Source organism: Mus caroli, chromosome 4 (assembly GCF_900094665.2).
Source record: "Mus caroli chromosome 4, CAROLI_EIJ_v1.1, whole genome shotgun sequence".
NCBI lineage: Eukaryota > Metazoa > Chordata > Mammalia > Rodentia > Muridae > Mus > Mus caroli.
In genome coordinates, this window is record NC_034573.1 from 41,058,976 (window position 1) to 41,085,573 (window position 26,598).

Below are 26,598 nucleotides of genomic sequence, written 5' to 3' on the forward strand. Positions count from 1 at the left end.
TGATCAGTGTTGAGCCAATCATGGCTTGCTACGTCCGAGGCGGGGAGAATTCCTATAAAAAGGAGGGGCTGGGACTGCCTGGGGTCTCCGGTTGTGAAGCTTATGCTCTCCCTCTCAAGACGCATAAAGCTTGCTGCAGAAGAACCCTATTGTGTGTGGTGTCCTTATTCGCGGGCGAATTAGAGAACACTCACACAGCTGCCTCAAAGGCTTACTGTGTAGATGGATGAGGGTGTACACAGAAGCACCCCGCAGCATGTCAGCTATACAAGAGGAACCCTGGGCCACATGCTATGCCCTAAAGAGCACAAACTCAGGGGACACATTCCCCATTTTTAATAGATATAGTCTGGCAAGGAAAAATCTTTCCAAGAATCACACCCCCGTGTAGAAATAACGCTGCAACTGATGTGAGAAAAATGAAAACCAACTGCAGGGCTGAAGCAAGATGGCACCTTGGTCTCTGCCCTAGTGTGAGCTGGGACAAGGTCACATTCTAGTCCTGCCACTGGGTATCCTGATGGAGATGACTGGGGCTGTGTCTGCTGGACTTAGAGGGAAGGTTCACACAGGAAACAGGACCCTGCCCTGAGATGAGTCGGCTCTACTCAGCGGCAGGGCTCTGGCCAGCAGCTAGTATGGTTTTGGCCATAAGAAGGAAGCCCAGTGGGACTGGAAGAGCTGAAGACGAGGGAAGCGGGTGGGAATGGAGCTCTCTTCCCGTGTGGCTCTTCCTCAGAGCTTCCTCCTGCACCCTCATGTCACTGTCCATTATGTGCAGCTAGACTACAAGCATGGCTGTGTCCAGGTCTGTAGCACATCAGGAGCAGTGGGGAGCCTGGCCAGTTCTCTGGAGGCCACACGTGAGTGAGCAGGAAACTCCCGAGGGTCTCGGCACCCTCTCCTTGGCAGTCTGCAGAACCGGGCACCAACTTCATTAGGGAGAGCATCGAGCTTCCTCACTTGTTGAACAGGGTCTATTGATGATTGCTTAAAATGAACCATGGCAGCCACAGTGGGGTGCTTCACCACACCTTCTACAGGGGTTCATCTCTGTGTAGCATCTTTTCTGGAAGGGTCTCAGGCCTCGAGGGCAGCATGTACTTGCACGTACTGGTTAGGGTTTACATCTGCAGCCATGCGGCCTCCAGCATGGCCTGCATGTTCTCAGGCCTCTGCAAGGCAGAGACAGAGAGGAGGACTTCCCAGGCCCTGCCCACTGCATCAGCTCTGATGGTGAGTCCACTCTGATGATTTGGTTGCCCGGCCTCCCTTCTGTCCACCTGCTGTGAGTCCCAGGGAAGAAACAACCCAGGAGCAGACACGATGGAAGGGCAGGGAAGCACTGCTCAACCTTCAATGCCTCAGGGCTCCGAGGCCAGCGGAGCCACCAACGCTGTGGCTACCTCCTGCTAGACACGGTTTCTTCTGGCCTTGCCCATCCGGCCATGGCTGTGTTGTTGTTGATGGACAGAAGCAAGAGAAAGGGAGAAGGGGAAGAGACAGAATTTACAAGACGCAACCACCTCCGAGATCCTGACATAGCACCAGGGCACAAGTGGCTTTCTGGCCTCCCACTGACTCTGGTACCTTGGGAGAGCTGTTGCTGGGAAACTCTGAGAGGAAAACCAAGGCTCAGGAGATGAAGCAACATGGCGGGTGTGTATAACTTAGCGAGCAGTGGCTAAGCCAGAGCTAGTTCCACTCCACAGACAGTATTTCTAGTGCTTCCAATCCATGGCAGAGGGAGGTCAGTCAATGACTGATACTTTTTCCCCATGGACTTAACCCAGGTGGGGTAGCATCGGCTGCCACTTCTCCCTTCCCCTCCTCCACTCCCCTCCCCATTGTGCCATGCCCACACCTGCCCCAAAGAACTAGCTTGTATCCTCTGGGACCACCCAGGTGGAACCTGAGGGTCACTGATAACTGGGTCCTTGGTTCACCGCACACTTTAGCACACATCCCGACTTGGTACCCACTGGCTTGTCAAGGGGCTGTGGGAGTCTCAAAGCCAAGTGGTGAGACTCGGTCTACACCAGAGTCCTCTACAGGACAAGTATCACCAGGGCCTTCTGCTGGAGGGGACAGTGAATGTTCCAATATATAATGTGGCAGGTTGGGGCAGCAGGTTGGGGCTGGCACTGTGTGAAGGGGGTACTGAGGCTCAGAGTGCTCACATCAAGGTCACGGCATAGAGGCTCACGTACAGGGACCATTGCCAGGGGCTCTGGTGTTGCTGGCACTGCTTTCAAAGGAAGAGTGGAAGTTGTGAATGGTTTCCTGTAGAATCTGCCTCTCACGCCCCTGTGGACAGAGCAGAAACACACGCAGAAAGTCCTGTTAGATCTGAGGCTATTCATTCAACTGACTGCAACTCTTAAAAATACAATAAATGTTCTGAGGGAAACAACCACTTCATTGCCAGAGTCAAGTTCAGGACTCAGAAGCTCCGGGTACCCACAATGCCAGCTGCTGGTGAAGGGAGACCTCAGTCTTGTCCCTGGATGAGGTACGATTGGGGGCCCCCCGACTGGTTGGAAAACTCCTCACTTGCCCAATTTTAGGAACGCAATGGGATCCCCACAACAAAGCCCCAAGTCCCTCCCATCCATTTTGATGTGAGAAAAGGTAGACGTGGCTGTTTATTCAGCCCTAGAACAGCCCCACTGAATGTCCAGGGAGAGGCAGCAACAGACACACCCCGGTTAAACATGGATTAAAACCCAACAGCCTGGGTTCAAATCCCACCTGTCCCTTTTGCCTTTCCACCTTTCTGGGCCTTGGTTTTCTCACTGTAGGAGGGACAAGGCCTGTAGTAGCTCAGCAGGTAGGACCCACCATGAGACACCGTGTGGGCAGCAGGCAGGTCCTGACCAGGGGACAGCACAGTCAGACTGTATGTTCTATATTACAAATAGATGTGGTCAAAACTTACAGCAAGTTAGAAGTGTATTATCAGTATCTGTAAAATGGGATAATGCCTGTTGGTACACCCATTTCATCCTAGCACTCAGGAGGCAGAGGCAGGCAGATCTCTGTGAGTTCAAGGGCTGTCTGATCTACATACCAAGTTCTAGGACAGCCAAGGCTAATTAGTAAGCCCGTCTAAATAGGGGGTGGGTAATCATCGTTGGAAGATTGTTTTTTTGTAAAAAGAAAGTGCCCATGGAGAAAGGGCAGAGTCCAAAGGTTCTTTTCTTTTCATTCACTTCATAAACTTGTACCAGTTAGAGGAGTCTCTCTCTGGACCCCTCCTGTGCAGAGCCCTCCTGTGCTGACAGGATAATGAGAACTCCCTTTTCTGCCAACCTTGGAGATGACCTTAAACAATTGCTAGTATCAGCAGGAGTGCATGGATGCATGGCAGCCGCATGGCCGAAAGCTGTGGAGTAGAGACCAAGCACAATTGTGGGCAGAGGAACCAGCAGTCTTATTCCACCCATGACACGTGGTGGCAGCCAGGTCTGGCTTCCTTCCCCTAAGCAGTATCTGGAAAATGGACTAACGCAACATGCCAGAGTAGCAGAGGACAGGGAACATGTCATCTCACTTTAATCCCCTGAGAAGGAGGTCAGAGACAGGCCCCAGAGTTCTTGGCTCCTCACCTCAGGAGGGCGCCATAGATCCAACCCACCATCACCAGGACGGCGGTGACAACTGCCCTCTGGTCTGCCTGAACATCCCCAGAAAGAAAAGCAAATGACTGTTACATGTAGGAAATAGCTTGGGTCCATCTAGTAGCTCAAGAAATGTAAATTAAAACCAAGGGTATGTTTGGACCTACAAACACATAATGACTAGAAATCAAACCACAGGGGCCATCGAGATGGTTCAGTGGGTTAACACGCTTTCCCCTATGTCCCAGGATCCAAGTTCAGTCTCTAGTGCAAGCTGAGATTGAGCCCTGCAAGTTGTCCTCTGGCTTCCACATGTGCTCTGTAACATGACTAATCACACACACACACACACACACACACACACACACACACACACACACGTATGTATACATGAATGTGTAGATGTAATTTTTTAATAAAGCAAATCACTAGTGCTCAGTGTTGACAAGGCTTCCAGGGACCGTGAACTCACACCTACAGCTAGCGGGACATCCGTGGCACTTTCAGGATTTCCGTGGAAATTCAGGATGACACACATGTACTGTGGCCTGGCTCTCTGAGTTAGAGACATCTATCCTGAGGATACTGGGGAGCCTTCATACGGAGCTGTCTGCTGCGTCCACAAGTGGGAAGCCGTGTACCAACAAGCAGGGATTTTAGAAAACAGTTTTAGCACACCTGTATAAATTTACATCAGCAAGAACTCTGCAGGGCACGGTAACCATGCCTGTCCTCCAAGCACTCAGCAGGCTGAGGCAGGGGGATCCATCTAAGAAAACCCCAGGTACATTCTCAGTGCTATGGGTGACCGCACAGATTTCATGCTAAACAAAGAAAATCAAATATAAAATTATAGATCCAAATTTATGTCAGCCATGTTTTGTAGGTTTGTTTGTTGTTTTTAAGAGCCACTGGGCACAAGACACTGCAGAGTCATTTGCCCCAAAGTGAACAGTGTTGGTCCCAAGTGTGGGGAGCATGATTTCTTACAAAAATCCTTAATCATTTTTTATACTGTACAAACTTAATTTAAAAAAAAAATCACAAAAAGGGAGAACACAAAGAAGCAAAGGCTTGGAGCCCAGGCAGGGAGGGCTGCGAGGGACAGGCAGGGAGGGCTTGGAGCCCAGGCAGGGAGGGCTGCGAGGGACAGGCAGGGCTGTGAGCGGCTTCTGCTGAGCCTCCTGTAACACACACCCACTGGGGATCCATGGACTCAGCAGCTCTCAGGCTCACGCTCACGGTGGAGACCTGGCCGGCAGACAGAGGATCAGTAGTGCTTTGCTGAGTGGTGTTATTAGGCTGATAACACACATTTAACATGCAGTCCTTGCTCAAGGCTGGCTTGAACTAGTTATGTAGGTAAGGGTGACCGTCAGCTCCCGATTTCGCGTTTCCTGCACAAGGATGCTCTCCGGTATCTCAGGTGGGCCTTGGACTTGCTACCTCTGTGAGGATAGCCTTGACCTCTTGACCCTCCTGCCTCCCTGTCCTGGGTGTTGGGAGCACGGGCATGCACCACCATAGGTACTGTCTTATGCAGTGCTGGGAATCACACGCAGGACATCATGAATGCTAGGTGAGCATTCTATCAATGGAACTACGTCCTTAGCCCTCACAAAGACACAAAGACCTAGGTGACTAGCTGAAGCCTTTCTTTAAGAGGACACACAACAAAGAATTCCCCATTCCTCCCTACAAAGCCCACTCGTGGTCCCATTCCACTGCAGTTTTAAGAGTGCCTCTTCAGGGGCTGGAGAGATGGCTCAGCATCAGAGCAGGGGCTGCTGGTCACTGGTTGATTTCCCAGCACCAGAATGTCCCTTAAAACTTAACTCCAGCCTCGGGAATCTGGTGCCCTCTTCTGGCCGCCTTGGGTACTACATGCACGTGGTATACACGCATATAGGCCGGCCAAACACCCACATGAATAAAAACTAATTTAAAAAAATAATAAAGTGCCCTTCTAGACATACTCAGTCGATTCTCTACCTTTTCCATCATGCTGTGGACACAGGCAGCAAGAAGCATAGGTCTCTCTCTGGCATCTCAGAGATGCAGCCTGAGGCATGTGTCCTCTTTACCGAGCAAAGTGTCAAAAAGAACGGCGTGATAATCAAAAGAAGTCCATGCCTGATAATCAAAAGAAGTCCATGCCTGATAATCAAAAGAAGTCCTCCGTGAGGAGCTGGAGTCTCCCAGCAGGGCCAGGCAGAGCCTGCCCTGAGTATCCAGGTCCAGGGTTGCAGGCTGGGGTCTGAGCTGCATCTGCCCCAGGAGCTGTGCTCCAGCCACTGTCATGTTAATAAGCAGAGCAGGTCGTGCAGCTGAAGGCTTTCATAATATTGAATGTCTCCCCAGCTTCTAAGACACGGTGGCACTGCCCCTTCCCAGTGGACTGTGTCTGGGCAAACAGGGCCTTCTCCTGGGGCTGACTCGGGTAGATTGCCTGGCCTGGCATGTGCGGGCTTCCAGGGGGAAGGATACAAGGTGCCCTTGGCTCAGCATCTCAGGTACTCAGGGCCTTCTCCTATGGATGCTCCAAGGAGGATCGCCTAGCTGACCCACCACCCTTCTGCTTGTAATGGAGCCATGCTCAGAACAGAAAACAGGGCCTGTGCTAACCAGGGGGCAGGAGGCAGTCAACCTGGTAGAGAACAGAAGGTGCTGTTCTGCAGACCTGGGAGATGCCTTGCGGTTCCTGTGGCTATCCTGTCCTCTGTAATGTTGAGGACAGTCACCTCTACTGAGGACACCTTTCTCTTTGTCTCCCTGGGCCAAGGAGCCCACAGCTTCACAGGGTAGAGGAGGCTACAGTGGACTTGCCCACTGTCATCTCCCATGTCACCACCTGTGGTGCCAGTCCCTGCCTATCCTTACCATCCACATCAGAATGTGCTCTGGTTCTCGTTCTGAACTGGTCTAAGCTGGCTTTCCTGTCATCCTTTCTTTGGCCGCATGTCCACCCTCGGGGCTAGTAGGAAAGTAGAAACCCCAATTCCTCGCCCCTAACATTCTGACACTTTTTAAGATCCTGCCCGCCCTCCCTTCCCTGGGTCATACCACTGTCCCAGCCTTCGCCTGTGCCCTCTGGCTTCCCCCACGTTACTTCCTGTGGCCTGCTATGTTCCTGTCTTCTGCTCCCTTACCCAGAGCCTCCCATCAGGTCTACACACACACACACACACACACACACACACACACACACACACACTGCCTATGGAGACCCCACTTTACATAGAGGACAGAACATGCTATGCCTCCCACATGTGCATGTAGTTTAGTGATGCTCAGACCTATGGTCACACCAAGTCTGAGTTCCAATCCAGCCCCTGCCTCTTACTAGCTGTGTGACCGTGCACAAATTCCTCCAGCACTCTGTGGGTGGGGGCTGTGTGGTGTCTACGGCACAGTGCTGGTCGCAGAGATGCTCAGCTCTCAGCACCCACGTGGTACCCAAGACAACACGGATTCTTTACTTGAATAATAGGTCAATGCTGTGGAGCCTTCTGTGAGGGTCTGGTGGACTAGCCAAGGGCTTCTGCTCTGTTCTGTAGCTGCTATCCTTCCTAACCGTGGAGACTGGTCTCCAGCCTGTCTGTGCCTCTCCAGTCTCCACATTTGAGAGCAGAGCAGGAGCCTTGCTGGACTGGAAGTCAAGGACTACCTGGGCTGGGCTCCCTTGCCTAACCAGGTAAGACCTTTTCAGAGACACAAGGGTAGACCAGGACAATGCCAGCCATGCAGTGCCTGCATGGTGCACCCTCACTCACGAAGAGAACTCTTCACGAAGAGAACTCACCCAACAGAAGCAACAGCAGCCACTGGCCCAGATCTGGCTATGCAACAGAGAGGAGGAGGGCAAGAGGACAGAAGCCCTGGGTTCAGCTTCTGCCTTAGATGCCCAGCATGGCAGCCAGGCAGGGTTAAGTCTTGGAGTGTCTACTCCCTGCCAGGCCGCTGTGCAGACTCTGGCCTTATCAGGGCTGAGTGAGACATGTTTGCTGGGTGACTTGCAGATGATAAAAGACGGCATGGATACTTTTTTTTGCTTGGGCACTGTTCATCTGTTCACCGTTGCAGAACACAATCTCCAGGGCAGAGAAGAAACCAGAAGCCTGGCCATGCTCCTGCGTCACCTCACATAGTGCAATGCAACTAGGGAATAGCCAAACCATGAAGAAAAAGGAACAAGAAAAAGGCAGAGTGTCCATGCTACCCCGACACCATGCTACTGTCCCGCAAGTGGGAGGTTTCGAGGCAAGAATGGAGAAAAACCATAGGTAAGCAAACGTTCAGGCTGCTGAGTGCGGTGCCCCATGGGAAAGGGGCAGGAGGTGCAGGTCTGAGCAGCCTGCCAGCAGCCGGACAGTGTTTGCCTGGTGTGCATGCGCCTTGGAGATGGGGCACCGCTGACATTCACTTTTAAAGGTGATGAAATGTAACACCAGGCATTGATGTGGGACATAGGACAGATAATGGTGTCTGACAGCCTTGCGTGTCCAGGCTCTGCCAGCCACTGCAGCTCAGTCAACTGTGGACAGGGCAGGGAGGCCCAGAGAGGGAATGACCTGCCTGAGACTCCTCCCATACTCAGTGTGTCCCCAGGGCTCTCATCCCACAGCATTGCCAGAGGCAATACCCATCCCTGAGGGCTGAAACCACCTGAGGAGAGAGGACGTATGTACTTAGATTGGAGGAGCTGCAACCTTGTGGAGAGAGACCCACAAGGGAACAGGCAGCATGGGGAAGGCAAGAGGGCTCTCAGTCACCAGGAGTGTGCAAACAGGCCAACTCTAACGCCTGCTGGAGGAGACTTAGAGGGACCGTCATGAGGACCCTGATGACATTCAGCATGCGGACGAGGCTGGGGGAAGCTGAAACACAGTACCTTGCCCGCATTCAGCTCAGAGATGGCTGCCAGGATCTGCTGCCGGGAACCATCTGTCTTAATTCCCAGCTCCTGCAGGTCACCGTCGGTGAGTGTGAGGAAGGCTTCCATGTCCACCTGGGGAGAGAGGGATGTGCTGCTGTCTGTGGGACACTGTCCCCTACCACACAGGAGTCCTGCAGAGGGGCTGCTGAGGCTTCTACAGGAGCCCACTATGACCCACTACTTCCAAGTCTGGCCTGACACTTCAAGACTAATGGTTCACAGCCTAGCCCTCTGCTTCCCAACAGAGGCACTGTGGGAAGATTCAAAATGAACAGAGGAAAGTGTTGGCGACAGGGATCTGCCACTAGGAAGGGGATCCCCATGTGACTGCATGCAGCAATACGGAGTGCATGGAAGTGCTCACCGTTTGTCCCCCTACAGGACGAGGGGTGTACACTGTGGAAAGACAGCCTGAGAGATGAGCAGATGCAGGAGAGGAGAGAAGGGTCATAGAAAGCCAAGGCAGAGACACCAGCAGCGACGTGTGCAACTGTACCCTTTGTCCTTGCAGGTGACATGCTGCCAGCCCTGTTGGCCTGCCTATGTGTCAAGAAGAAATGGCCCTGCTATGGAGAGAGGATAACAGGCTTCCCATTCCTGGGGCTGGGAGATTGTCAAAGTGGCCCAGGTGAAGTCACCCTACCACCCTGCAGCAGCTTGAAACCCAGAGGGGCAGGAACAGGCTCCCACACCCAACAAATCCAGCCCTATCCACCTGGTCCTGCATACACAGTGTAGGTGTGATGGCTGGAGCTTCAGAGCCACGCTAGACTTTGGGGACAAGGGCCACACAGCTCACGGAATAGAAGCGAGGTACAGTCTGAGACATGTTCTGTGGACACCTCAACGAAGAGCAGGCAGTAGCCAGGAATCAGGAAACGGCTCTTGGAAACAAAGAAAGCTCTGTGGAAGTTTCAAAGGCCGAGGAGACAGAGAGGACAGGACAGGAAGGAAATTGAGGAAGAAGGCTGTGCACACATCTGTCTCTGCAGCTTTCCCCGAATCCCCAGCTTGCAGGGGGCGATGAGTGACAGCAGCTTTTATGTGCCAAGCTGTCACTAGAGAACTCTAAACCAGTGATCACAGCCCAGGGCTGGTGGCCTGCAGGACATTTTATTTGGTTAATACGGTGAGTTTTTAAATGTTACTGATATATAACCCACCCGCTCTGCAATTCACCATATACAGCTGTGTTTAAAGCATGCAATTAAATTAGTACACTTGGTGTCAGGACTTCCTTCTGGGAGCAGGGTCTCAAGCATCCCGGGCTGACTTTGAACTTCCTTCCGGTCTCCACCTCCTGAGTGCGGGGTTGTGTGCACAGCCACAGCTGTTTTGAGCAGTGCTGGGATTTGAACCTAGGACTTGGGGAATGCTAAGTAACTGTCTATCACCAGAACTACCCTCCACCCCCAGTTCCAGCCCAGTTTTAGGCCATTTTTTATCCCCTACAAGGAAAGCTGAGCCCAGTGGCGGCTGCTTGAATTCAGCCCCGGCATCTCTTCTTCACACAGGCCCCAAATAGTCTCACTTCTGTAGTCCAGAATGACCTGGGACCTATAGCAATCCTCCTGCCTCAGCGGTCTGAGTGCTAAGGTGACAGGCATGAGCCACCGTGCCCAGTTGACATGGGTTTTTTGTTTTTTTTTTTTTTTTTTTTTAGTATAGAACAGGTTTTTTTTTTTTTTTTTTTTTTTTTTTTTTAGTATAGAACAGTAACTCAGATACTCAGATGACCGCTGACACCATTCCTAGACACTTCTGAAACTCAAATTCAGCCCATGCAACAAAACTGTCTACAATACAGGAAAGTGCTCGCAGCTACAAACTTCCTAACAAGGGGAAAACTCTCGGGCCCTGTGTCACCAGGAGGGACTCAGATGCAGAGAGATATTTCATGCGGAAGCCCTTGCTTTAATGGTAAGTCTTAGCTGGCACTCTGGAGCAACATCCTTACCTCTTGTTCCTCGAAGATGGGCTGGTATTTCTCAAGTGATAACTTCTTAAGGATTCCAGTCAGTTCATCTTCATGAGAAAGAGATGGGATTTAAAAAAAAAAATACATTTTGGCCTTGGTAAAACACAGAAGAGTGGGTGGGTCCTACACTTCTCTAAGATTTGGTTATCTAGTAAGATTTTCCCAAGAAACCCCAGGCCAGAAACATACATATGTCAGCTGACCACCCCCACCCCACCCCTGGTGGCTGAGGCTAGGAGTGCTAAGCCATACTCTTCCCTCAGGGCAGGCCCTCAGCTCTCCAGAAAGCCCAGAGCAGTCTGAAGTGTGTGTGGGGGGCGGGCGCTGGCAGGCAGTAGATTCTGAAGTTCCAGCTACTGGGAATAAAACCTGCCTGTTCAGGAGCATACATCCAATGCCCTGGCTAAGACCAGAAGTCCTCAGTTGGTCTGAGAATGGCACCAGGGCAGGGAGGCACTGCAGACGGGGCTCAAATGAATGGAGCCCACGGCCTCCCCAGTGCAGGGGCAGCAGAGCTAGGAAGACCCAGATCAGGGTACGGAGATGGACATCCGAACAGGTAGGACAAGGAGAGGACATGAAGCCGTGTCTAGGACTAGAAGAAATGCAAGGACATGCTCAACACGGGCGTACCAGACTAGACACCAAACAGAGGACACACAGGCTGACAGGCAGAGAGAAAGGGAGGAAGAGAGCTCAGGATGGATGGAGCAGGTCATGAAATGAGATGCTGATCAACAGAGGGCGGCCAATAAATGAAGGAACAACCTATGCAGATGTCTGAGTTCTGGACATAAGGCAGCATGCGGAGAGTGTGGGCAGCGGGTGCCAAGGTCCTGGGGTGGCGCCTAAGCTCTAAGTGGAGACTGGGTTTCTTCTTTCGCTCCCTAGGCAGTGAGTACCAGTGTGGCTACTGCATGCTGAGAACCAATGAGTAGACAGCACCCTGTGACCTTAGACCCACTGAGAAGGAGCATGGTTGGTGCTCTTTCTGCCGGGTGGAAAAGTCAACACAAAGATGAAAGAAGTCCAAAGCTGCTGGCTAGTACCAAAGCCCTACCAAGATCTGCAGAAAACATTTCTGAAGGCCCTGGATCCACAGACCCCTGAAGCTCGCTCCGAACATCCATCTTATGAGACAATTCATGTCTTTTCTTAAGCTGGTGTGAATACAACCCCCTTCACCAGAACTGTAAGGACGCCGACCCGTGCAGGGCACCGGGAGAGGGAGCAACTGGGTTTAGAAAAGCCTTCCCCGGGTGTCTGCCTATCAGCAGAACAGCCTACACTCAAGTCCCATTGAAGGGTGCTTACTTCCAGGGCAGGAAAGAGATGTGTGCCCTCAGCTGGTACCACGAGGCTCTATGCTTCCAGGTCACTGTGGTGGAGGCACGGGCGTGGATTTGGGTCCCATGGAGACTCACCCTCATCGGTGATGGTGCCACTGCTGGAGCCCCCACTGCTCTTAGACTGCCGGTGAGACGAGGAGGAAGACACCGAGGACTCTGCAGTGTGCCCTTTGGGTGAGGGGGAGGGCGTAAGGGTGGGAGAGGTGCTTTTAGAGGTAGCAGAAGTTCCAGAGGGAGGCCGTTTGCTGGGGTCCAGTTTCTGCACAGGGCATAAAACAAAAATTGAAGCCATCAGCTGGTGAGGGGAGGGGATGAGGATGGGTGCTGTATCTTGGGACATGGTGGTGTCTAGTCAACAGCACCACTAGCAGGGACTGTGATGCTGTACAGAGACTCAGACGCAGAGCATCATGGACAGCCGGCCAGGAAGCCTGGGTGCCACTCCACTGCTGCCACGAGGGGTAGGGCTCACACTTAAACAATACCAAGCCTCCCGTCTCTCCACAGTATTGCGCGTCTTGGATTTACCAGTGTTCTAGTTCTCAACCTACAGAGTCTACACGTTTTACTAAATTTAAACACATTCCATTTTCATGTAATCTTACGTAAATGGTATTTATAAAATGTCAAATTAAAAATTCTAATTGTTGGGGCTGGAGAGATGGCTCCGTGGTTAGGAGCACCTGCTGCTCTTGCAGAGGACCCAGGTTCGGTTCCCAGCACCTGCACGGCAGCGCAGAACAATCAGTAACCCCATTGTCCCAATATCTCCTCTGACTTCTGGGCACCTATAAACGCACGCGGTACAGATACACAGATGTGTATCTGTTACTTTAAAAAACCCTCTAATTGTTTACTATTGGTATATAGAAATGCAACTGACCTCATATACTGACCTTGTATTCTCTGACCTTGCTAAACTTATTACCCATGAGCATCTGAGGTCTCCTTATTGTCTTCTATATGGACAGGCATGCTGTCTAAGGGCAGAGCTAGGTTCCTGCCCTCTGTGCCACTGACCATAGTCTCTAGCACAGGCTGTAGCTGTAGGCACCCTCTGTATAACAGCATCCTGCGTCCCCAGCAGGAGGGCACTTAGTCTTTACCAGCAACTATGATCCTGCTATACCAATTTTACACCTAATTCAGGAATCCCTTCCATAGCTGCTTTGTGTTTTAGCTTCTGTGTACCACAAACATGCTAGTGTCCTAGAAAGCTGGAAGAGGGTGTCAGCTCCCCTGAGACTGGAGTTACAGATGTTGTGAGTCACCACGTGGGTGCTGAGAATCAAACCTGGGTCCTCTGGGAGATCAGCCAGTGTATTTAACCACTGAGCCATTTCTCCAGCCCCTAGATTCTGAATGCTATGGGCTTTTTCTGCATTTCTTCCTTCGTTTGTTACATGGTGTGCCACAGTCACTGATTTTATAATGCTGAATCTAACTTGCATAATGAGCCCATCAGTTAGAAGGGGTTTCCTTTTCATCCATCACTGACTTAACTGTGTGGAAGATTCCAGAGTTTATGAGGACTGCCGGTGCTACATTCTTTCTTGCAGGATCATAAAAATCCACCTTGCTCCCAATTTTAGGGGATAGAGAAAACATATAGCAAAATACAGGGTCATTAAGATACAATAATCACCAGGCATGGTTCTGCACATCTTTAATTTTAGCACCAGAGAGGAAGAGGCAAAAGGATCTCTGTGAGTTTGAGGTCAGCCTGGTCTACATAGTGAGCTCCTGTCTCAAAACAAAACAAATAAACAAACAAACAAAGCCCTGTAACAGTCCCAAATATGTGTGGAACTTTAAGTAAGGAAGAAAGTGACAGATCTGGAAAGAGAAATGGCCTGACCCTCTGTCACAGTTACAGATGTTACCACACCTGTAAGTGGCTGGTGGCGTCAGCAAATCAAGAACACATGGACCACACCACCCACCAACCACACCAGAGTGAATTCACAGAGCCCCCTTCGCAGAGGCTGCAAGAGAACACATGCTTTTCTTAAGTGGGTATGGGTTGCTCACACTCAAGGGCATAAAAGAGACCTTGACACACTTACAGATAGGAGGAAACAGAACTACTACAGCAGAGCTGAGCTACGCCTCGGTAACAGGAAATTTCCTGGAAAAAACCTCAAATGACTGAAAAAATTCAAACAAAAAGAACTAACCATGGGTCAGGAAAGGAGCTCTGATCCAGCTGCTGACTGAAGGTTTGGAGTGAGCACACGCGAGCCCTAGCTCTGGGTAGAGAGGGAGCTGAGCTCTCCTACAGAGATGCAGAGGGAGCGCCTGGCTCTCAGTCATCCTTGCTGCTTTCCCAATGGTTCAGGCTTCCATGATTGGTGAACAAGTCAGAAGCCGGCCCCATGCATACCTCACCAGAGCAGTGAGCTTCCTGCTTTAAGACGAAGGACAAAATGCAGATCCAGGAGGCTCCAGTTTTGAAGACTAATTTCTATTCTTCCTAAGGGAGCCATTGAAAAGCACTTTGTGTCTCCTTACTCCTAGAGCCCACAACAGAGAGGCCATTTCACTGTCCTCTGATTGGGGCAGTGGTTTCTAAGAGTCGTGGCTGAGCCAGACTCTCTGGGGGCAGGAACTGATTCCCCGGACCCTACACTGAGGGTCAGGGCAGCAGGAAGGCCTGGAGAGTCACCTCTACACCAAGTGTCTGGAGACCCCGGGACAGGGTCATTCTCCACTGACTGTCTCTGGGACACATCTTTTGGCAGCTAACCTCGTCTCATTAGGATATACCTGCATGTTGTTACAGTTGACACACGCAGTAGTGTGGTAACAGTTAACAGCTTACACGCCTGTTTCCAACATCAGTGACAGAACACTAAATGATACTTAGTACGGTTAATGAAACCCTCAGAAAAGAACATTTTAGACAACAAAGAAGAAAACTGTTTCAGAAGCCCTCAGCTAGTAGACTTATTTTAACGGGTAGCTGTGAGTGGCCAAGTGGAAAACGTGAAAAGAGAAATATACTAATTATATAACTTTTTATATCTTATAAAGAAAATGAATCAAGATATTGGAGGAGTCTATAGCTGAACTCTAAAATAAACTTAATTATACAGGTCCTTCGTATAAATAATTCTGAACATAACAGAAATAAACCCAATGCGTCGGGGAGAAGCTGCTGGAACTAAATTATAAAAGGAACTTAAAGGATGAGGTTTTGCTGTGCAAGGGAGTTGGGATAAGAAAGCTGTGGAGACAGCAGTATCCGGGCAGAATCGGACTATTTCTCACACATCTGCTAAGGCGCAGACCTAGAGCTGAGGACGATGAGAGGTAGCTCAATGAGCTGTGGGTTAATGCAGCAGGCTGCTCCTGGCCCCGGGGTTAACCCTCCGCTGTCAACAGAGAACAGCAGGGACCACAGCAAGTGTGCACCTGAGCCCCTTCCAGTACCCCATCCCCAACCTCCCACCCCTGCCACGGAGAAAAGGTGAGTGAACAAGGGGCCTGCAGGGGCAGTCAGACCTCTGCAGGAAGTTCAGGAGTGGCCATGACTGCAGTGCCATGTGAGGCTCCCCCCAACCCCTGACATCCCAACTCTGCATGTGGGAAAGCACTGTACAGGCGTCACAGGCATCCAGAGACCAAGCACCTTGCTGCTGGAAGGGCCACTGGAAGAGCCACTACCACTGCTTGGGAGGGAGGCTGGGAGCTCAGGCGGGCTGGAGCTGGTAGCTGGCCCCACGGGACTGGACTGCTGGCGGGGCTTCTGCTCACACAAGCCGGCTGCTTTCTTCCTCTGAGCAGCGATCTGGGACAGGACACTGTCTACGCTGCCACCTGGGGAGACAGCAGTGAGCATTGTGGTCAGTCCTTCCCGCCTCATGGTGGATTGTGAGCTGTTTCAAGGTTCAGGCTTGTAAGAAAGAGTTCTACACAAGGGCCCAACGGGGCCAAGGGAGAGCCAAGTGGCATAGTGAGAAGCAGGGCAGGCAAGAGCTGGCTTTTCTTCACGCCTTCAGGGCCAGCGTGTGTAAATCCCTAATGCCACAGAACTCTATGAGCACTGAGCGCTAAGCTTCTAACTGCACCCTGACTGCCATTTTCCTCTGAGTATACTGTAACCTGGAGAAGGGTTGGGACAGACACATGGACACATATACACATGGACAGACATACACACAAGCATGCACACTCTTACTTCCTGGGGCTGTTCCCAGGAAGCCACTGGCAATGGGTATCCATGGAGTAATCCAGTTGGTTATTGCCTGCAGGGGTACCTGCCAGCACTTCCCATGGAACTGGGAGATGGAGTGTACTGACTAGCTGGATGTGGTGGTGCACACTAAGTACTGGGGAGGACTGAGGCAGGAGATCTGCACGTTCAAGGCCTGCCTGAGCAAGTTAGCAATAATCAATCACAATAAAAAGCGACCAGCGAATGAGGGATATGACTCAACAGTAGCGAGCTTGTTAGCGACAAACCACACTCACTAACTGTTGTTGGGGGTTGGTTTATTTACATTTTTGTTGTTGTTGTTTTTGGTTTGGTTTTGGTTTTTTGTTTGTTTTCAGTACAGTGTTTCTCTGTGTAGCCCTGGCTGCCCTAGAACTTGCTCTGTAGATCAGGCTGGCCTAGAACTCAGAGATCAGCCTGCTTCTCCCTCCACCTCTGCTTCTGCCTCCCAAGTGTTGGGATTAAAGGTGTGCACCACCACCACTACCACCACCACCACTACCACCTGCTACATTTATGTTTTTGAAAAGGCAAACAACTGACTCAGCCATGGAGCTCAGGCTACAGAGCTCACTGAGCAAGCCTGAAAATATCACCTGGGAGGCGCGAGACTGGCAAACCAAGCGACCTGAGGGGAACCCCTGGGACCCACAGCAGTAAGGAGAGAACTAACTCCTGCAGACTGTCCTCTGACCTCCACACTCATGGCGTGCTACACATGTGCCTACACACATACAAAAGCTCATACCCAAAATAAATTTAAAAACAGTTGTTGTTTTTAATTTCAGGAGGCATTATTTGCATGGACAAGAATATAGGAGAGCCTCAAACAGAGTTCACTAAGAAGTGGCCACTCCAAGGGAGATCTGAAAGTGCATAGAGCGGCAGCAGAAATGCATATGGACCTGAAGTGCCAGTTACAGAGCAGGCCCTCCTGCCCTCACTCATCCCTACCCCTCCCCTCCCCACCCCTGCTCATCAGGGCTCTGCAGCAGGGCTGGGTTCAAGTTCCGAGCTGGGTGAGCCTAGCTCCCTCACCTGGAGCATGCAACAATACCATAAAGGGATTGTTCAGGGACCATTTAAATGGCTCGGCGTCGTGCCTGGCACAGCGCTCAACAAATCATTTGGAGAGTATAAATATTCATAAAATGCACAAAATAAACCACTGCAAAGTTACAGCAAAAACGTTAGTGACGAGTAAGCCCTCATGAGTGCGCTGATGTCCCCCTCACCCCCTTTGCCTTGCGGCTCATCTGATCTGCAAGTTTTTTTTTTTTTCTTTTCTTTTCTTTTTTCTCCCTGATGCATGTGAGCCTTACACAGTGGCATGCAGTGGGTGTGTCCCTCTCAGAGGGCTGTCTTTGGCTCGTCCTCGAGATCTTTGAGAGCACCTGTAAGTATGCTGTGGCCTAGAATTGTGGGAGCCCCTGCTTTGACATTTCCTTGCCTCCAGCCTGCTGGGTAAGCCTGGGCACATCTCCTGCCCCAGTTGGAGTTTCGGAATCCTAGTCTGTTCAAATGGGTGACAGAATAGGAATTTCCTGAGGCTCAGTCCTCAGTAAGTGCGTGCATCATGAAACCCCTTTGCATCTTTCTCCATTTCTTATAACATTTTATAAGAAACAAGAAAAGCATTATGGACTTGACCTCTTCCTTCTCCGTCCAGCTTCACCTTGGGAAAATGAGAAAAGATGAACTCTGAGTGGACAGCTCATTAAAAATCCCCAGTGGCACCAAGAAGTGGGCGGCATACAGCCATTCTGTATGCTGCATATGGATGGAGCAGGGGACAGAAGTGGTGGGCCAGGGATTGTCCCATTTCCCAGTGGCCTGTGGCTGCTTACCTGAGCGGCTATGCAGCTCACCACCCAGCCTGCTCATGCCGCCAATGCCACTGGCACCCCCTGAGGAGTGAGGCGAGTGGTTAAAGCTCCCAGAGCTGGCGGGGGACGCGGGGCTTCTGGAGATGCTGGGGAATTTGACGGGCCTGCTGGTAGCCTGTGAGGACAAGGTGAAACAGGTAGTTAGGACAGGGCCTTGCTTCCTGACCACCCAGCGCAGTGGCACAACCATGCCCACCTCACTGACCCCCAGGGTCCCATGGCAAAGAGCTTAACCCTATTTGCTAACAACCCATTACCTCAGCTGGGCGGTGGAGCACTGTCCCAACACTGGCTGCTTGACACCAGTCTCATAGGTCAGAGTGCCCTCTGGGAAGTGCTAAGGAAGCCCCTCACTGAAAACCAGGGGAAGCCACAGTGTATCCAAGCTTGGCAAGGTGTACCCGAGGTCCAGCTTTCCTCTGTCAGGCTATCTTTGCTGCTCAGCCTGAAACATGTCCTGTGAGTCCTGTCCAGCTCAGTTCCGCCAGGTGGCAGTGCTCTGGCCATTTCCCCTCCAGGAGGACCTGCCCCCACAGTGTGCCAAGACTCTCTTGGCTCTTGGGCAGTCACTCTGTGCCTTTAGGACCGTCACCAACATCCTTCTCACTCCTTAAAGTGATGCCCTGTCCTCTGGTCTCAAAGCATGTGTCTCTGCCAAGGTAGCCTAGGCTTGGCTCCCTGTCATGCCACTGCCCCTATCCCAGAAACCTGGACATCCATGTAGCCTGAACACAGACTGTGCATGCAAGCTCGCTCTAACCACTGACTCTGTTGATCCTTGGCGACCTGTAGGCTACTGAGAGACCGGCTCTCCTCTCTAAGCACTGTCCTCGGTCCTAGCCTGAGCATATTGGAAGCACTCAGAAGGAACAAAGGCTGCAATGGACTGGATGGCGGTCCTCAGAAGACAGGTTAGTGTCCTCATCTCTAGAACCTGTGATGCTTTCAAGTGCCACCATCTCAGAGATACTTATCAATGGTGTGCCTGTGCTAAGAACTTTAAGGGGTCAGAAACATGGCACTGGAAAGACAGCTCAGGGGTTAGAAGCATCTGCTGCTCCTTCAGGGGACCCAGGTTTGATTCCTAACACCCACATGGTGGCTCACAATGATCTGCAATTCCGGTTCCAGAGGATCTGATGTTCTCTTCTGGCCTCTGCAAACACTGTACACATATGCAGTAAAATACTCAAAAACATATACTAAAACTAAAATCTTCTTTTAAAAAAAAGGAAGGAAGGAAGAAGGAAGGAAGGAAAGAAGGAAGAAAGAAAGGAAGAAAGAAAGAAGAGCAGAACAGAACAAGAAACTTGCCTGGGTCATCTATGTGCTCCCTGAATATAATCTCAGGCCTCCTTGGGACACGGGCAATTCTGACAAGAGAGGCTGAGTGACCACAGAGGCAGGGGCTGAAGAGATGCAGCCACAAGTCAGGGTATGTCCAGAAGAGTCCACAGAAGTGTTGTGTCCTTGTCTCCTGCCTCTCCCATGAGCCTCAGCGGGGGCACAGCCCTAGCCACACTTGCTTCAGCACACACAGCACTGTAAGGAAGGATCCAGTCTGAGGTGAGCAGAGCGCGAGGCCTCACCCCTATGCTCTGCCACCAATGGGTGACCCCAGAGGCCTTCTTGGTGGCCTCGTGGCTCCCAGAACACGCATTCGTCTTCTGGGTGCTCAGATACCTCTTGTAGGCGCTGTGCCTGCTGCTCTAGGCTCCATGGAGGAGGGGTCAGGAATACTTGCTGAGGGAATGAATCCTGAGCACTGACATCCGGGCCCTTGGGGTTAGTCACATTTTCAGAAAAGGTAGCCAGGGGAAGAAATCAAGGGACACTCTGCTAATCGGACAGTCCTACCTCACCTCACCCCACACACCAGGATTCCTGTCTCAACTAGGACCTGAGAGTGCCCAGCCCTGGGATAGCCCTGCCTCATGAACACAGTAGAAATCCAGGTGTCTGCTGCCATTCAGCCACCAAAGCAGCAAGACCTGTTCTGAGACCTCGTCTACAACTTACCCACTTACTGAAACCACACTGTAGACCGTCTACACACCCGAAGACACCTGGCCTGCTGACAGCTCAGAAACTGGCCAATGGCTCCAGGTGAGAGATTTTACTGAGGTCAAAGGGACAAGTGTGTCCTCCCACAAAAGCACCAGGAGTGCACACAGTGGCCCCCTAGTGTGTGTTCTTGGTCACAGTCCTGAGCATATAGTTGATTAGAGTCCAAGAACCCCATTTCTCACCCACCCCCACCAGGCCAGTGATTGTCAGGAAGTCATTCCGCAGGTCACTTCTTCGGCTGGGTCCCACTTCCCTCACCAGCTGAAGGAGAGGTGACAGAGCTAGAGTACATCCTCACACCGTATTCCCCAGAGAGAAGCCAGAGGTCCCTGCCCCCACACCCATCCCTGCAACACTTTAAACCACATGCTGTGACCCTGGGTCCTAGTGTCTGAGGTCCCCCTGCTAGCCACACACCCAGATCTCTGTGAGCAGTATCACAGTCCAGCAACCGGGTGACTTACACCGTCTGTGCCCACACAGCCCACGGGGTGGGCCCTGCTGGCTCTTGGGGGTAGTGCAGTCTTCGTGGGGTCTGCCTTCCCGTTGTGACATGTGCGGGACCTGTCAGAGCTCCACAGCTCAAAGCTGGACGGGGGCAGGAAGGGTGGGATGACGGCCTTTAGCTTGTCACTGGGGAGCCGGGGGAAGGGCGCTCCGTTTCGCAGCTGAAAAAGATGAGCCAGGATTAGATGGGCCCTGGAAGCTCCCTCTCTGGGGAAGGATCCGGGCTCCGTGCACCGTAGATGACGGCGCCTCTGCACACTTCTCCACTGGCAACGGGAGCCCAGACAGCACTGCAGGCTCTCCTTCCAGTAACCCAGGGCACTGTGGCAAGAGGAGGGTATGGACAGGAGACAGCGAACCAGAGACTAAGAGATGCTAAAGTAGCGTTCAAAGGGGATGGGGCAAAGAACATTCCAGACATAGGATGGGCAGAATGTAGGTATGCCTAGAGCCAGGGATACAGCAGGAGGTGCAGATACACAAAGCCAGCATGTGCCATGCTGGGATAAGCATAAGGGGCAGAAGCTGGGGGCTGCAAGCCCAACCACACTCCCTTCACGCCCACCATGCCCTGGCCATGGCTCCACTGTGGACATTTCCTCAACTGTGGCATAGTTTTACTCTGTGAACCTACACTGACTGGGGTCAGTATACAATCCACACCGCACTGACTGTTGGATGTCTGCAGCAGCATTCCAATGTCCACGTTTATTTTAATTAAGGGAAGGCTGAACACGGTGCCAGATGGTCCTCCACAGGGACAGACATCCCACAGCTAACCCTGCCCGGGGGTGGGCAGGCGAGCAGGCGGGCAGCTTTGCACCAGTAGCTGCAAGCATCCACCCTGGGGCCAACAGCCCCATGGGCCCCGCAGCTATCCATCCACCACGAGCCACCGAGTGAGCCCACTGGTGCCCTCTGCTGCACACAAGCAGTAGGACAGAAGAGTGCCAGGGCTGGCGGCAAGCCTCCCAGGCTTCTTTTCACAGGCTAAGCTGTTTCTCTGTCTGCCAGTCTGTAAATGGGCATCATCCTCTCTGGAATGGACAGGCTTCCCCTATCTGACAAAAGCTGGGCTAGAGACTCAGGGCAGCCAGCCCACCACAGATGGGCACTTCCAACGACTTTCACATTCTTTGCCTGAGGAGTGTCAGGAAGCCGAGGAGACCGAGGAGACCGCAGTATAAGGATGTTCACAGAGCTGTTAAAATTACAAAGAGCTACAGATGCCCCTCCCCCCAACTCCCTAGGGTCTGTCTTGGGTGAAGTCATTTTGTGATGGAATGTCCTGTCACACGGCTATTAAACATGATGTGGCTAAACAAGGTTTTAATGACATGGAAAAGATCTTGGGAAATTGTTAATAAATCAGTTCCAAGATGCTGAGGGGAAATGGCAACGCCACATTGGTGGTGCGCAGCTCTGGGGAGGTTGGGTGAGAATGTGCACAGAGCTGAACACTTAGGAAGTGCTGAGGTATTTGCTGTTCTTAGGATAACCTGATTCTACAATCCTAGATACTAAAAATGCTTAGAAAAAAAACCACAAAGGATGAAAACTAAAAATGCCACCGTGACTCACTCTGGATGTGTGATCTTAATCATCTTGGGAGACCCTAACTACACCCAACAGCCAGGCAAAGTGTGGACAAAGGCAGAGACCACTCGCTTGGCAGCTAGGTACCTAACTACCCTGCCTAGGCTTGGTAGGCGAGTTGCTCGGGCTCACCTGTCCTTGACAATACTGCCCTCTGCTGGCCAGAATTAGCATCTCAGTGCCAAGGTGCTCTAACCAGGAGAGTCTTGGTACCGGAGAACATCAAGCCCAGAGAGGTGAGGTAACACAGTCAAGATCAGACAGCACTAGGCTGAAGGCCTCCCGGGAGACAATCTCCCTTCAAAACTACCGCTGGGATGATAACCACCCCTTAGTTAGAGGCAGCTTTTCTACCAGGATCTACCTTCCACATCTCTTTAGCAATGACATCCCTGGTGTTTAATAGGAACCTGGTCACCTGGACAGATTTCAGGGGCCAGTCTGCACAGTGTGCTGTGGCCACATGAATCGACTGGAAGCCTTCTGCCCTGAGCCGAAGTGACATGGGGGATCCCCTCCCTCTTCCTCACTACACAAACTGAATGGTTTTCCTTCATGTGACATTCAGTGTCACCACAGAGCCTCAGCCACAGAACCAAGAGATCATAGACAGGAACCTCAAGAACATATGCTAAAAACAACCAAAATGAAAAAACACAGAAACCAAAATGAAAAAAAAAACCCAAAAACCCCAAACCTTCCTTTTAAGTTGTACTCAAAATGCTCTGACTTAGCAGTGGGAAGTCTAACACAGGACGTAACGGCCAGAGCTATGGAAGCCCTCTTGGACTATGAGGTAATGTTGATCAATAGAGACCTGAGAATAGACGAACTGAGGTCCCCAACTCTGTGGAGTAAGCTGCTGTCTCATTTGTGTCACTATGACCTCAGGGGCTTCTGATACTCTTAGCTTACCCTAATTCTAAGCTTACAGATCAGGAAACTGAGGCACTTCTAGACTAGAAACACTCCTTTCTCAGCTCCCCCACTTAACCAGAATGGTGAGTCTTCCTCTAATGCTGGCTGCCTATCAATTTCTCCCATCTTGTTCCTACCACATGGCCAGGCCTTGGATGTAAGTGCTAAGGTCTGGGGACCTAGGAAACCCTGGAATGGTGTTTCCCTAGCATGTTGCACACACGAGGCCCAGATACTGTGTGACTCGGCATGATGGATCCCCTTCATCCCAGCACTTGGTTGACAGAAGCAGGAGGACTAGATGTTAAGTCACCCTTGGCTACACAGCAACTGTGGGGCCACTGTGGGTTGTATGAGACTCCAAGTCTTCACAAGGCTTCATTCGCAGTTCAGGGCTGGCATCTGCTCTGATCCATAGAAGCCAGTGCTCCACTGGATGGTACCCATCTGACCATCCCTCTACCTGTGGCAAACACTCACACCCTTCCTCCTCAGAATCAAGCTGCCAGGGTCCAGCAGTCATGCCGAGTGTAACAGACAGGGCATTAGTAACCAGTACAGAAACCTCTGTTCTGCTGAGGGGCCATGGGCCGGACACAACCTCTCTTGCCTTTCATGCTTTTAGGCACCCACTCACCATGGTTGTCAGTAACACATCTTCCTTCTCTCTTCTTGGGTTCCCAGGACCTGCAGAACAAACAACAGCTTCCTGAAATGGCCTCCCTGTGACCACAGCCTGCAGAGTGGTGCTGGGGTCCCCACATCCTGGAAATCCAGCTCTCCTGGGGACGTAAATATTTAATAACAATTGGTGTTCAATATACTGACAGATGGGAGGCATTTAAAGTCCTCTCAGAGTATGTTTCCAGCCTCTGCCTTGCTGGGTCAGATAGTAGCATGCCCACTCAATAGTCTGTCTCTAACAGTAGTACCAAAGGGGTCGATCCAGGACGGGAATCTGATTGCCAGGAGGGATCTTATCAAATCTGTTTTCCTGCCAGTCTGGAAATCCTTCAGCAACCTGGCAAGGTCCTTTGGTCAGCTAAATGCCCCCAGTGGTGTGAGGCTCACCACCTTACTGTGAGAACTCCCTGTGTTTCAAGACCCTTTTAGTACCACAAGTCAATCACACTGGATGGTGAAGACACCAACCATCAAAGGCCGTGCCTGGCCTGTAGTTCTTAGTAGGAAGTGAAGAACCAGACCTCAGAGCTCCTCTGCAGGTTACTGCTGACCACTCTATTACAATCAGCATGGCATGTGCCTATTCTAGTGTCTTCCAGACCAGCTGCTGGTCCTGTGTCTCATCTCATGGCCTGCTAGAGTTCAGCAGGTGGAGCCTGGGCCTTGGTGATCCCGTTGGCACCCACCCCGGGTGCAGCTCTTCTCACCACTGTCTTTGGTTGCATGGGCTGCTTCAGGAGGCCCAAGGTGGCTAGTCCTGTCCTGGGGGGGTGCCCGCATGGTGGAGTCCAGCGCTAGCTCAGGCTCGTCAGAGAAAGGCAATGGTTGGTTGGCAGCCAGCCCACGTGGCAGTGTCTGCATGAGTTTGAGCTTTCGGAACCTGTTGGACATCCGGCTCCACCAGGACTGTGTGGGAGGGAACAGACAGGAGTCAACTGTAGCCGACAATAGGACAGACCCAGGGACAGGCCCTGGGACAAGCTCCATCCAGCGTCCCCATTCCCGGGTGCCAAGCAGCCACTGCACCCCTCCCAAAAGAGCACACTATTCACCAGATCCTTCCCCAGCCTTTCCAGGCCACCCCTCATCTCCTCGATGCCGTAACACAGAGAAACAAGGAACAGGGCAAGGAGCTGGCTGCTTGGGGTCTTACCATGAGCCAGAGACAGGCAGAGGCCGCAGTGGGTAGCTCCAAAAGCCTGATACCACTCCCTGCACAGCCCCCCTCCACCTGTACTAGAGATGTTGACAGAACTAGAACCTAAGCCATCTGTGGCTACAGCCAGTCTCCTTCCAGGGCTGAGTGTAGAACCAGGCCTACAGCCAACATCCTGAGCAGCTCCCTCCCATCAACACACAAAGTGGTGAGATGGGGTGATGGCCACAGGAGACAGCATTGTAAGACCATCTTGGACAAGCCACAGAGAAAGGCAGGCCAGAGCAGAATGACCCCAGGGGGGAGTTGGTACACGAGGCAGTGCCAGGTGTCTGTCTCTCGGGAATAAAGTTTGGCTCTAAACAAGCAGGGTGGGGCAAGAAAAGTGAGAGACACCAAGAGACTCTGGCACTTGCAGGAAGCAGCAGAGGGCTGCAGGGACCCTGAGTGGCAGTCAGATAGAAGGCATCAAACATCATCTCTGTGTTCTCAGCTTCTCCAGAAGCAGCTGCTGTGTGGGGTCAGAGAACAGCGTCCCACAGGTAAAAACAGAGCCACAGGCCCAGCGCTGCCATGCATGTGTGGTTTGTCTAGCTCAGGTCTATATGCTGCAGGATTAAAAAAAAAAAAAAAAAAACCTCTCCATTTATAAACTTGGGTTCTACACCACTATCTTGATTCCTGGCTTGTTCTAAAGTTGAGGGGAGCAATTCTAGGCCCTAAATTCTTGCAAAGCAGCTAATGGGATCACCCCAGTCTCCTCAGGTCCCCTCATTTCCTACGAGCTCCCCAGCTTTACGGCTAGTCATGCTGACATCGCCTCTTCAAAACCAATCTAGCCCTAGCAACAGGGAGCAACAGCCCCCCGCCCCCAGCCCTTTCAAACCTTCAGGCCTCCCTTGTCGTCGGGCAGCATGGGGATGCTCCAGGGTTGCCTGGCCTTCGAGTGGGGCAGGGGTGGTCGTTGGCTGGGTCGACCTCGGTCTTTATTCACCTGCATGCACACTGACGCCAGCAGTCGAACAAGTTCAGTGTCTGTGGGCACAAAAAGCAGCGCCCGACCTGTGAATACAGCTTCCTGTCCCTGGGGAGAGGACCAAGTCAACCCTTATCAGCCTTAGAACTCAGCCCTGCAACAGCAAAGCAGGCTCCCTTGAGGAGTTCAGCCTCCCCACTTCTCTCCATCTGATGTTCTTAAAGGCCCCCTCCCTCCCAGAAGGCAGGGTATTGAAAGGCATGGGACCTCAGCCAGACCACAGCAGTTCCTATTCTGGGTAGTGTCACGTAAATTACAGTCCCTCTGTATGGCTCACAAGGAGGTGACATTAACCCCAGCACATAAATGTGTCTTGAGGATTCCTCAGGAGCTCAAGGTGCTGGCCTTCAGGGTGTGCTTAAGAGCGTTCTAAATCACATTAGCTCTTCCTGCAAGCGCCTTGGGCAACCTGTGAAAATGGTTCAGTAGTCTCTCGACCCAGAAAACCCTACGAAATCATGCAAATCAAGAGGGTCAGGTCTTCGTGCTCACTTTAATGGCATCTGTGAAACTGCCACGGCCGTCAGAGATATGCCTATCTGGAAAGCCAGCAGGCACCTCAAGGATGTCTTTAAAGAATCAGTTTGTGTCACTTCAGTGGCTGTAATGGGGGAGCTGTGTAGGAATGCGCAGGCCAAAAGGTGAGGCT

At 51.7% G+C, this 26,598-nt stretch overlaps 1 protein-coding gene across 2 annotated transcripts in view; it reads right to left on the bottom strand.

Moving 5' to 3' along the window:
* Window positions 1-301: 301 nt before the first annotated feature.
* The window catches only part of Anks6 (ankyrin repeat and sterile alpha motif domain containing 6), a 41,804-nt gene continuing 15,507 nt past the window's right edge, over window positions 302-26,598 (bottom strand). Inside the window, exons 6-16 of one of the 2 annotated variants that reach the window (XM_021160966.2) lie at window positions 25,800-25,948; window positions 24,465-24,663; window positions 23,711-23,760; window positions 20,517-20,720; window positions 17,947-18,100; window positions 15,515-15,702; window positions 11,959-12,142; window positions 10,514-10,581; window positions 8,512-8,628; window positions 2,211-2,307; window positions 302-1,452 (exon numbers count right to left, since the gene is read on the bottom strand). In XM_021160966.2, the coding sequence (XP_021016625.1) occupies window positions 1,403-1,452; window positions 2,211-2,307; window positions 8,512-8,628; window positions 10,514-10,581; window positions 11,959-12,142; window positions 15,515-15,702; window positions 17,947-18,100; window positions 20,517-20,720; window positions 23,711-23,760; window positions 24,465-24,663; window positions 25,800-25,948 (1,460 nt within the window). In that variant the 3' untranslated portion in view covers window positions 302-1,402. Of the gene's footprint in view, window positions 1,453-2,180; window positions 2,308-8,511; window positions 8,629-10,513; window positions 10,582-11,958; window positions 12,143-15,514; window positions 15,703-17,946; window positions 18,101-20,516; window positions 20,721-23,710; window positions 23,761-24,464; window positions 24,664-25,799; window positions 25,949-26,598 lie in introns of both variants that reach the window. The other variant, XM_029475711.1, reaches the window with a different exon arrangement.